Source organism: Apteryx rowi, unplaced genomic scaffold (genome assembly GCF_003343035.1).
Source record: "Apteryx rowi isolate R43461 unplaced genomic scaffold, aptRow1 scaffold_1151, whole genome shotgun sequence".
In the NCBI taxonomy this organism is placed as follows: Eukaryota; Metazoa; Chordata; class Aves; order Apterygiformes; family Apterygidae; genus Apteryx; species Apteryx rowi.
Genome location: NW_020447366.1, coordinates 61,309 through 73,230, shown reverse-complemented (window position 1 = coordinate 73,230; position 11,922 = coordinate 61,309). Strand labels below are relative to the sequence as shown.

At 38.5% G+C, this 11,922-nt stretch overlaps 2 protein-coding genes across 2 annotated transcripts; one reads left to right on the top strand and one right to left on the bottom strand.

Annotated features, from left to right (window-relative positions):
- The first annotated feature begins 109 nt into the window (after nucleotides 1-109).
- Nucleotides 110-5,287, top strand: CCNG1 (cyclin G1). Its single transcript, XM_026080377.1, has 6 exons — nucleotides 110-448; nucleotides 1,481-1,734; nucleotides 2,341-2,419; nucleotides 2,512-2,610; nucleotides 2,829-3,023; nucleotides 3,681-5,287. The coding sequence occupies exons 1-5, from the start codon at nucleotides 185-187 to the stop codon at nucleotides 3,018-3,020; spliced, it is 888 nt and encodes a 295-aa protein (XP_025936162.1). The 5' UTR covers nucleotides 110-184; the 3' UTR covers nucleotides 3,021-3,023; nucleotides 3,681-5,287.
- Nucleotides 5,288-7,609: 2,322 nt separating this feature from the next.
- On the bottom strand, nucleotides 7,610-11,787 carry NUDCD2 (NudC domain containing 2). Its single transcript, XM_026080383.1, has 4 exons — nucleotides 11,545-11,787; nucleotides 10,487-10,535; nucleotides 8,958-9,109; nucleotides 7,610-8,030 (listed from the first exon to the last, which is right to left on the bottom strand). Exons 1-4 carry the CDS (start codon nucleotides 11,731-11,733, stop codon nucleotides 7,947-7,949), a joined length of 474 nt encoding a protein of 157 aa, XP_025936168.1. The 5' UTR covers nucleotides 11,734-11,787; the 3' UTR covers nucleotides 7,610-7,946.
- Between the last annotated feature and the right edge of the window lie 135 nt (nucleotides 11,788-11,922).

The window sequence follows — 11,922 nt, the reverse complement described above, 5'->3', positions numbered from 1 at the left end:
GGCGCGTGCGCGGCGCCGCCGCGGCCGGGGGGCGTTGTGCAGCGCCGCGGGGCCGGGGCACAGGGCGCCGATGGCTGGTCCAGAAAAGTTTGGGGGGTTGGTTTTGGGGGAGAGGCAGCCGTAGCTTGGCACTTTTCTTCCTCGTTTAGGTGCTTGGTACACTTGCGCTTGTCTCTCGTTACAGATGATTGAAACCCTTGGAAGTACCGACGCGCAGGAACTGCTGTACCAGCTCGCAGCCCTGCTGGAGCAGGAGATGAGATGCCAGCCGAAGGCCTCTGGCCTGAGACTGATTGAATCTGCCCATGACAACGGCCTCCGAATGACTGCGAGGCTGAGGGACTTCGAAGTGAAAGATCTCCTCAGCTTAACTCAGTTCTTCGGCTTCCATACGGAGACGTTTTCTCTAGCTGTGAATTTCTTAGACAGATTTTTGTCAAAAATGAAGGTATGGCTTTTTAAAGGATAAGCTCTCAGTCATCAGCTTCTGCTCATTATGACCTTGTTGCTGTTACAAGTTACAACATCTTGGTTTTAAATAGCTAAAGGTTAAGCGCCTTCTACTCGCTGTGATTGCCCAAGAGCCAAAAAATTGCCTTGCCTTTTGGGATTTTAGTAGTGTTAAGAAAGCTGTCTCCTCTGGAGGGAAGGAGGAAGAGGTTATCTATTTCAATGTGGGGACGGCTGTAGGCTTGGATGGGTTAAATCAGGACAGATGGTCTTGCCTGTTGCATGTATAAACAAGAACAGCTTCAGTTGCTTCTTATTTTACTGCTAGTTAAATCTATCAATAAGGCTCACGTATATCAAGGGGTTGGATGTTATTTAGCACTTACTAATCTGGCAAAACGTGCAGTAGAAAGGAGTGCTCAGTATATATTCATCTGTGGCATGCTGACCAAGGATTGTTGTTAATCTAACTAGCCAGGCTTATTATACTGTGATCAAGAACAAGTGTTTGTCTTCCTCTTTGTTTTCAGTGTATTTTAGTATGTTCCTAAACAAAAATGAGAAAGTTAAATGGAGCAGATGAGAAAATGATGATCTGAAAAAATGAATACAAAATAAGCTGTAGAAAAAGGACTCTAATGGCTGTGGAATAAAATAAGGGACTATTTTAAAAAATATTTTTGGCATAAGCCAATATGTACAATTCTTGAGGTCCTCCAGGCTTCTGATTAAGGTATTCTAGAACCTTATAAACTACTTCTACCTCCCTTAAAAAACAGCATTTTGCCAACCTGCTCTTTAAATGAATGAGGCAGAACTTGCAGTGTGTAAAGGCCTCTTCATGTAGTGAAACAAAGGTAACAACATCAGTGAATAAAAAAGACTCAGTTCTTCAGCATTTAAAAAAAAATGCCCATAATTTTTTTTTCTTAAAATATATGGGCACCTACGTAGCTTAATTTGCTATACGTTGAACGGGCTGATTAAAATCCTTCTTTGAAAGTGACAGGACAAACTGATTTATTTTCAGGTACAGCCTAAACACTTGGGCTGTGTTGGACTCAGCTGTTTCTACTTGGCTGTGAAGGCAACAGAAGAAGAGAGAAACATTCCCTTAGCTACTGACTTAATTCGAATAAGCCAGTACAGATTCACTGTTTCTGACATGATGAGAATGGAGAAAATCATATTAGAGAAACTGTCCTGGAAAGTCAAAGCTACAACAGCCTTCCAGTTTCTACAACTCTACCACTCACTCATTCATGAGAATTTAAGCTGTGAAAGGTAAAATACCTAAAACCTATTTTGCTGTGACTGCAGATGATGAGGAAGTCCACATAAAAAACAAAGTGGAGAAAATTATTCACGTAATTGGCCTTTCTGTACATAAAAAGTCAAAATGAAGGAAAACGCCTCCCCTTGCTGGTGAACATCACAGATGTGAATATCTCTGGTTTAATGTTATTTTAACTTAATATGTTGTTTGCTTGAAGTGACCCAAGAGTGTTGCTCTCCGAGCATAAAACCAGACTTGCTCAACAGTGGTGGTATAATAAACCTCTGCTTACGCTCTAGTAAGTAATGCCTCATTGCAAAGATTTCAAAATCTTCTGGCTTAGAAGGAAGTTCCTTTTGCTAGAAGCATTTGAAGTCCTTGTTAGCCAGCCTATTTTGACAGTGCAACTTTCCCATGTAATACAAGACTTGTTTTTTGCATTAGGACTGCCAAAACCAAACACCTGTTTGGCTGAAACCCTAGAACTTCTGGGACAAATGAGGCCCTTATTTAAGTAAAGGACATTCTAGCCACTTCTCTGAGCTTCTAGGGTGGTTCTGTCTTGATCAAGCTTGCTTTCTTGTGCTACATTCACTCATCTGTTTTTATTACAGGAGAAAGTATCTTAATTTTGAGAGACTTGAAACCCAGCTTAAGGCATGTCACTGCAGGATCATGTTTTCTAAAGCCAAGGTAAATAAATGTCTTGGAAGTGCAAAGATGATGAGACTATTGAAACTTAAAAAAACAGTGTTCAAAAATCATGACGTTTTCTCTCTCTCCAGCCTTCTGTCTTGGCACTGTCTATTATGGCACTAGAGATAGAAGAACAAAAACTACCGGAGTTGACAGAGGCATTGGAATTTCTGCAGATGCATTCCAAGGTGCGTATAGATTAAGCTTTAGTGGGGGAAGGAAGAAAAATACATGAAAGCACCCATTCACTGGGGAATGGGTTGGTACATTGACATAGAGACTTCTTCTGTTTTTTCTTCAATTTGGCTTGGGTTCTTTCCTATTTTAGGTGAAGTACCTAAAAATGCTCATGTGAAATAAGCATGTAATGAATTAATGATGTGTGGGATTCTGTTTTGCTATTTAGATAAACAGCAGAGATTTGACCTTCTGGAAAGAACTGGTGTTGAAGTGCCTTACAGAATATTCCTCGAGCAAGTGTTCCAAACCAAACGTCCAGAAATTAAAATGGATTGTGTCTGGACGTACAGCACGGCAGCTTAAACATAGCTATTACAGAATAACACACCTTCCTACAATTCCAGAGACCGGCTCATAATAGGTAGTTATCTGTAAAATCAACTTATGATAATGTAGAAGCAATTAGCTGTTAACTACCTCACAATGTTGTATGCTATATAGGTAACCTGGTGAAGATTTGTGTGACATAAACCTAGCAGGCCTGTCATCGTGACTGATCTATTTTTGAGCCAGTGCTTGTACCTACAGAAATGGCAACTTAATATGTTAAGGTCTCGAGAAGGAACTGATCCTCTGGTGTCCTGAGAGACCAGAATTGTGTTCTGCAGATGGGACCTCATTCAGACTAAAATGTGGGATAAAAATAGTAAAAAGGCCAAGGAGAAACTTAGCTTGCACCTACCCTGAAGAGAATTGTTTAAGAAAAAGCAGTTAGCTACTAGAATGTATATCATGTAAACAGTTCAAGCGAACTATTAAAAGGAAGACAGTTTTCTACAGTTTTACTTGTTTAACTGTCCATAGAGTAAACTCCAGAAACTGTAATTCAATTATTTGTATTACAATTATTTGTATTTTTTTTAACTCTGTAGAAATCATGAACCCCTTCCATATCTAGATTTTAATCCCAAAGGCTACATATTTTCTGTAACAGCTGCTGTCTTCCTGTATTAAAGCCTGGTGCTTTATTTGGCTCTTTCAGAAAGCCCTTCAGTTGACTGTGGTATTTTCTTTACAGGAGTACAATAAAATGAAGAGATGACCATCCTGTGGCCTAGTTTACAAACTGCTGAAGATTTGAGAAATAAGGTCTGAAATATGATCTAAATGAAGAACTCAGCTCATGAAAAGAATATGTAACACTTCAGACTAAAGATCCTTCCAGCAAACAAGTTCTTTTCATGATGATTACAACAATGAATATTCAGTGTCAGTTTTTAGTCTTATTTGTTAGAATGTTTACTATTCAAACAGTGAAGCACCACAATACTGATACACAGAATTCTAACACCATGTAATTTGTAGAGCAGCTTCTGTAGTCTAACCTTGGTTTACTGTAACTACAGGTGCTGAATTAGGTATTTAATTTCAAACATTTGATCAGTTTCATAAGATTATGTGACATTAGGAAAACATCATGTGCAGTAGCACAGTGATGCAGTCTCAAGCAAACTAAAGACCATTCTGCTCAGTACTAATGAGAATAGCAAATGCATGTCAATCCACCTGACATGCCAGTTGTGTGGTGTCATGTGGCCTTGTGTTCCTCCTGGGCAGGGCACTGGCCTTTAATGTAGATACACACCAACAAGTAGGCTGTGTGGTGGTATCTGCTGTGTGTGTGTCAAGTAATTTGAGTAGGAGAAAAGGGGTGAACCTTACTTCATTACCTTGCAAGAGCAAGTAGCTGACACTGCATTAATAACAACTTCAATATTCTGTAAGGAGTATAGCTTACTGAGATTGTGAATGATATAGAAATGTCATGATACATAACAAAGGCTGAGGGGAAAGCACTGAGTCACCTGCCTCAAATCTGAAACTAGTTTTCCAAGGTTCAACTGTACAGGAAAAGTGCTGATGCTGAACAGGTGCATTTTTATATGCTCAGTAAGAGTGGAGCTGTCTTCCCCGTACTGGCCTGTAAGTAGGAGTGATCTTGTTGAGAAACGCTTAAGACTGCTTTAACTGTTCTCTTTAATGGTAAGCTTCATAAAATACAACTACATTTTCTGAAGACTAGGTCAGTACTTGAAGAGGAATATCATACTTCTGGTGCTAACATGAAAGGGTTGAGAATGTGTTACAGTATGTAAGATGGATAATTGTGTTGGGGGAACGTTGCTAATGACCTCTTGAATTCTATGTCACTGTGAAACAGCAGCTATTAGTTGTAGCCTGTTAATGACCGATGGCCATGTGAACTGACTTAGCAGAGAATGAGAGATCCGAATGTTCTGAATATGGTGTGGGCCTCGATGTTAGCCTGCCAAACCTATCTTGTTTATAACAGCTGATGGGGAAATCACATTCCTTGCCTATCTCAAACAGAAACTATAGTTAAACATTTCACAAAAGATTTCATACCAAAGCTCTGTAGTGAACAAATCAAAATTTCTCTTGAACTCATGGGAATGAATGCACTGCGTGGTATCTGATTGGGTCATGTATCTTGCCAGTGCTATCTGCACATTGTGCTGACCTATTAAAAATATACAAGCAATTCAGACAAAGAGGTGGCCAGCTTACTGGAAGAAATGAATAAAGATACAATGTGCAATTTAATGGTGGTGTCAAGCCTCAATATTAAGAGATGTACCTTCCAATAAAACATATTGAAATGTGGTTAACTGAGTAACTCTTTTCTAATTGGTTACGAAATACCTTACTAGGAGGCCTCTACCTGAACAGTACCTGAAAGAAACTTGCATACAGGAGGGGAGGAATTACAGAGAACTTCATTCATTTATAGAAGATGAGGCTGAACAGGGAAGGCTGGAGAACCAACAAGTAAGACTCAAGGTGCTTGATAAGATTATTTCCACTTGGCCCATCGCTGCTCCAAATCCTTTGAAAGATAAAAGCATCTAGACTGAAAGAAGATAGAGGATCTGATTTAAATAATCTAAATGATGTAACTTTAACTGTTCTAAGTTTAGTAACTATTTCTATACATTACAGTAGATAAATGGATGAGGCTTGCTTATTGATAGTCTGGCACCCAAATTTCTAATCCCAAGATTTGAGTTTTTGCTCTGATCAGAGCATCCCAGTTTGCTAAACAGATCAACACAGTGGTATTACTCTGAACTGATCTTGAACCAGATGCAAGAAAAAAAATGAGACTAGACTGTCCTCCACTCATTTAAATAGCAAAGTAGCACTCAAATATGAGTGCAACAGGGTTATTTCCTAGAGAGGGGATTGCCTTCAGTTGCTGGTAGCCAAATACATGCATTTATCAAATTGCTGTTACTCTTTGTCTATGAAACAAGGGATGGAATCCCACTGAGATTGTTGTGATATGAAAAAACAAACCACCATCTGGTAAAGTACAGACTAAGAACGAAGTAGATACTGATTAAGGAAAATTATAGCATCACTATTATCCTTTTCATCTAGATTTTCTTCCACTACTGGAGGTCTGTAACTTAGAACAGACAAGAGCAGCAGTTAACTAAGTAGCTTAAACCTCTCCTCTTAAAACAATTCAGAGCAGTGCTGCCTGAATACAGATTTGTCATCTTTCCTTGACATTAGAATGAAAGCCTATAAGCTAAGTCCAGAAAATAAAGGAATAAAGTTTAGCTTTGAAAGCACATACAGTAAAACTGACAATTCACACAGTGAAATGTCAGATGCCATTCTAATGCTCTAAACTGATGTAAGCAGAAGATGTACAAAACCTTTCTGTGCAAACCAACTTAACTGGTATAACATAAAACACTGTTTCACTGAACATAACGTAAGCATTTTAATGCAGGGTCGACTTTTCTGTCTTCCCTTTGTCCTCAATTACTTTCGCTGTTCATGTAACTACAGCATCCACCTTCTATACTAAGATCTTAGTGAAGGTACAAAACCTCATAGCCATAAACCAGCAATTGATACCCTGCTGTATTTTCCTTTTCTTGATAACGAGGAAAGTTCTCTACAATCCAAATATATTTTCTGGACATACCTTACAACCTGGAAGAATGACAGGCATAGAAGGTTTATAGTTGATTATTTCAGGAGTACTTAATACTTGCTTGTTGGCGCAACAAGAAAGTGCTGGACATGATTACAATAGAAGCAGTCCTCCCCAACTTTTTTTTTTTTTTTTTTTTTTTGGTCATATGCCAACTGAAATAATATTTTAAAATAAGGCTCAGGAATGCAATGGCTGTTGCTGGCAATTTATCTCCAGTGAAGAGACTTCTGCTCAGAGCTTAACTGTAGGCAGTAGTTTCAGTACTCAGAATACAATGGGATTCAGCAATAATGCTTTCTTTCTCTGTTAGTCTATTTGAAGCAACATTAGCCCTTTATAATGCTGTTGTTGCAGTGGTTCTCAATTGCATCCTTAAGAATGAGTAGAAAATCTTGATGCATAATTCCACATACAAAATACTAAATCAGCCAACAGCCAAGTTTAAAATTCGGCTATTAAATTTAAAACTATATTTACAGAAATTTACAACTGCACATTCTTAGATACCTAATAAGCAACTTGTGCTATATGTTGGTCATGAATAGATGCAAGACACTATTTCCTACTTTGGGACTTTTCCTTCTTTAATAGTTTATGTATTCTGTCATTTCAAAAGTCATTAAACATTTCCTCTCACTTCCAAATTTCAAATATTTATACTGAAAGGATATTACATTAGCACACAATTATTTATACAGACTTTGACCTGACCTTTCCTGTCTTCTGGTATCACTTACCTAATAGCTAGGATTAAACATTAGTCCTATAATTGACAATGCAATGGATTGTAAACCCTTATTTGCTGCAAGATGCTGTAGTTTCTTTATTCATATCACTACTTTAGAATGAAAATTACAAATTCTTAGAGAACTGTAACTGTAGCCTTCCTAAAATCCTTCCTCTTGCAAGAAAACTGTTAAGCATCTTGCTTCTAGGATCTATTCTTCAAAAGTTAATAAGATGAAATTCTCACATAAAGACAAATGGTATATTTGTAACTGACTGGTGTAATACAGTGTAAGAAAAGAAAGATATTCTACTTAATGGTGGGTTTGAGTTCTTTTGTTTTGTTTTGTTTTTTTAAGAATACATCTTTGTGTATTTTGTCCGCAATAGTAGAAAGTTATCACAGCTTAAAAATCAGCTGCTAACACTCTGTCTTGATTCTACTGGAAGAGATCTTCTTTCTCTCACAGAAATAAGTAATCACCAACATGCTGTTGAATAGATCACTGAAGTCTTTACCAGTTACATATTCCAGTCCTTAAGTGCATTGTGTAATTCCTCTCAAGGAACACAGGTGAAAACAGTTTACTTTTCAAGACTAGAAAAGTCTGGTCCTCCTTTGCTGTAATTTCCAGAAATTTCTGCCCCACTGAAGTCAAATCCAGGATTCTGATGGACGTAAAAGAAAAATTTAGTAAACCGATTACACTTAATACAAGTGTATAAATCAGTGTTTCTGTTAACTTTCTGTGACTTTAACAAGGTATATAACTATCATCTTGTTACACAATTCAAAACTGTCATGGCACTGAAATTCTGCTTGGAGAATGCATCAACAAATAAACCTTGAATTGCCATTGTTTGGTTGCCCACTGCAGAAATGACTTTGTAAAGCCATCCTCAATTTGGCAAGCAGTTAGTTCTCCCAGTAAAAAAACATTAACGAATGTTTAAAGTAAACTTTTTGACTTTTGATGTCCCTTTAAATTACTACCTGAAAGCATAAGTACCTGCTGTGCTGGACAGCAATTATTATGAGAACAATGCTCTTTTTAGCTAACAGTAATGTGCCAATTCAGCTGTTAAATAAGCTGTACTTCCACAAGTCTGCAAATATGAGCAGAGACAGTTGAGCACTTAAGGTGTATGAAAACAGTTAAATCAATTTTAGTAAAAGGGCAAGGAAAATATTTGCCAGCTAACTGCTTTCCATCATCTGATGTTATATGTAAACATATTCAATAGAGCTTGATGTTAGAAATTTGTTTTAAATACAGCTATGATATAATCATAGATAATAGTAGAAATTGTATGTAGCCTAACTTAAATGAAAAGTTGTTAGAATTATGCAAACACTAAAACATCACTTTCCTTTTCCCCAAAACTAACCTTCTCACAAAACCTTGATTCAGACAGAACAACAGCTTCTTAAAATTACTTTGATAAAGCTTAATGAAAATTCTATACATATTGATTAAAGAATTTGTTTCCAGGATCTTACCACTGGACAGGAAAATAATTCTGCTCAGCTTTCACAGTCATAACCCATGTGTGCAAATGCAAAATACATGCACTGATCACAGCCCTCTGACTTGCCTCTCTTTGGAATCGCTCCAGCGTAAGTTTCCTTTGCATCTGGTCCTGTACCCAAGGATCAGCAGCATATTCATTTTCTAACAGAGACGTCCAACAATTTCCAGCATCTCGGTTTGTTTTTGTTAGAACAATGCGTATCAATTTCCTGTCCTCTATTGAATGAAGAGAGACACAGAAAAAAAACATTAGACTCTGCCCATGCGCTATTCTTTTTTTGTTGTTTTGCTGAGTTCACCATTAACACGTTAAAGCATGTTTTTTTTTCACTGAAGTGACTTAAATTCTTAATGCCGAAGCCAACTGGGCTATTAGTAAATAAATGAACAAGAAATGGAAAAGCTCAAGCAAAGACAACCTATACAGCCACCCTCCCTTTCTGGCCTTTAAAATACCAAGCTGTTCTGGGGGATTCAAATGCAGTTCATAAGTACTTCTATTTCAAACATAAACTAACTTTGTAGGAGGGTTCACATCTGACAAGAGATTTAACCTATTAATGTATATGGCTCAGCTAAGGCAATAATTACAGATTTGAAGTCAGGCTGACAGCTTTACAGAACGTTACTACCAATAAGAGTCAGAAATAAGTTTAAGTGACGTATGGAGGTATAATCATCTTTTCTTTAAATGCAGACAGTACGCTTATATACAATGGATAGACTGAAAGAACATCTCAGAGTTATCATGTAGAACATTTAGCACTAACTGAATAAATGCAGCATGATAAAGTGCATTTTGAAGGTTATTCACATACTGGGGAAAAAGCACTTCACACTTCTAATTTTCATGATTAAGTCATTGAATCATTAATCAACGTTGACTTTAGCTGGAAAGCAAAAACCGTCCTTAAAAAACATTGTATGGCACAGTTCACACAAATATTTTTTTTTATTAAAAAACAACATATTCTGAACACTTTGCAATATTTATGATGTAATCATCAGAGAAGTTTTTTGCTCTTTATCTGTAGTTTATCTGTAGGTATTTTAGCCCGATTTTTAGATTACTTGTTGATTCTTTAGGATTGTAGATTTTGTCATCTATCCCAAAATATAAGGCTTAAGGGGAAAAAAAAGAGAAAGTAACAATAATGGAGAGACATGAATCACATAACTGTACCTGTCTAATTTTTATGAGAGTTTATTAAAAACTTCTCACCATTCACTTCTGAAAAAGTTAATGTTCATTCTAAGGAAGTGTTTGAAATCCCCTGAATACTGCCTTCCCAGATCTGGCATTTCTCCATTAACCTTAATCTCTAAGTTTTTTGCACTACCTGTGCTTAAATCACATAAAAAGGCTAGAAAATTAGTATCTAATCCTGATCACCTCAACAACTGAATTTACATCTCCTTAGTCTGGCAATAATGATGGCCTATTTCACACTACATATGGAGAATCAGAACCTGACCAAAATCAGAAAATAAGTAATCTTTCCTGTAACAAAATGAAAACATCCCTACTTCTCTGTAGCATATTTTGAGAAATTCTACTCCTTTCAAAATGTCACTTCAGAAATAGGTTATTACCTAATGTCCATGTTCCTTCATCAGCTATTGTAGAGTCAAAAAGTTTACCCTGCAAAAGACATTTACAGCATTACATAACAGGAAAACCTGTTTAGTATCCAGTTTATATGGAATCACAAAGTGTTACTCCCAACTTGCATTCTTCCATTCTACTGAAAAGGACAATCTGGCTCTACAAATCTACACTTGCCCCTGGGCTAGCAAAGAATTATTTGTTACACAAAAAAAAATATTAGAAATGAAGTATTGAATACAGTAAAAACACCTGTCACTGTTTCAGTATCTCCATTCAACGAAAGGGGCTGTGTTCTCAGGGGGAAATGCCATTTTTAATTGCCTTGCCATCAGAATTCCAGTGTCTGCTAAGGGCCATGCACACCTATGGCTCAATGTAAATACATTATGATACAAAGAATTTATTGTTCATTTCCAATGAAAAAGAAAATTTATATTTAATCCTGATCATCTCATCAGTTGAATCAACAGCTCCTTAGTCTGGCAATAATGATGGCCGATTTTACAGAGCTACACACGGAGAATCAGAACCCGATCAAAATCAGAAAAAAAAAAACTTTCCTGGAAAAAAAAGCCAAACTTTTCTATAGCGTATTCTGAGAAATTCTACTACCTTTCAGGACATCCCCTCAGAAATAGCTTATTACCTGTTGTCTGCTTTTAGAAAGAAAATGGTATAAATATCAAAAAACTTCCACAATGCTACAGAGCTCAGAGGGCAGCTGCTTTGGGACATCCTGACTCCCAGGTTTTCTTTCATTTAGAAAGACGTTTCTTGCACTTTTGCTGGTAAACTGCAATGCGTCACGTACCAGAACTTATTTTTCTTAAAAACATACTTAAGCAACAGAAGATCTTTTACGACTCACTGGAGTTTATTTAAACTAGTTAAAGCATTAAGTTATGCTATGTTACAAATACGAAATTAAGAGCGCTTTTTAGGTAAAAAAGACTATCCACATAACGGCAGCCGCCGGGGGCTGAGGGCGCAACGGCCGCCGCAACGGCCGCGGTAACGGCCGCCCCTCCCCCCTCGGCGGTACCTGCAGCACCTCCTCGCCCCCCACGGCGAGCTCGACGTGGCGGCTCCGCAGGCTGCAGCGCACGTCGCGGGCGCGGGTGCCCGGCGGCACGCGCACCTCGATGAACACCTCCTCCAGGGTCTGGTACCAGCGGCCCCAGGGGGTGGCGCAGGGCACCACCCCGCTCCGCTCCTCAAACGGCGCCGACATGGGCAAGGCGCCGGCGCGCGGCCCGCCCGGAAGTAAGAGCAACCCCCGCCCCGTGCGCACGCGCTCAACCAAAACCGTCACTTCCCACACGCGGCTCCCAGGCTGCGGACGGCGCTGCGCCTGCGCCGCGCAGGGGAGGCTGCGATTGGCTGAGCGCGCCGCGCGCCGCGGGAGGTGATTGGCTGCCGG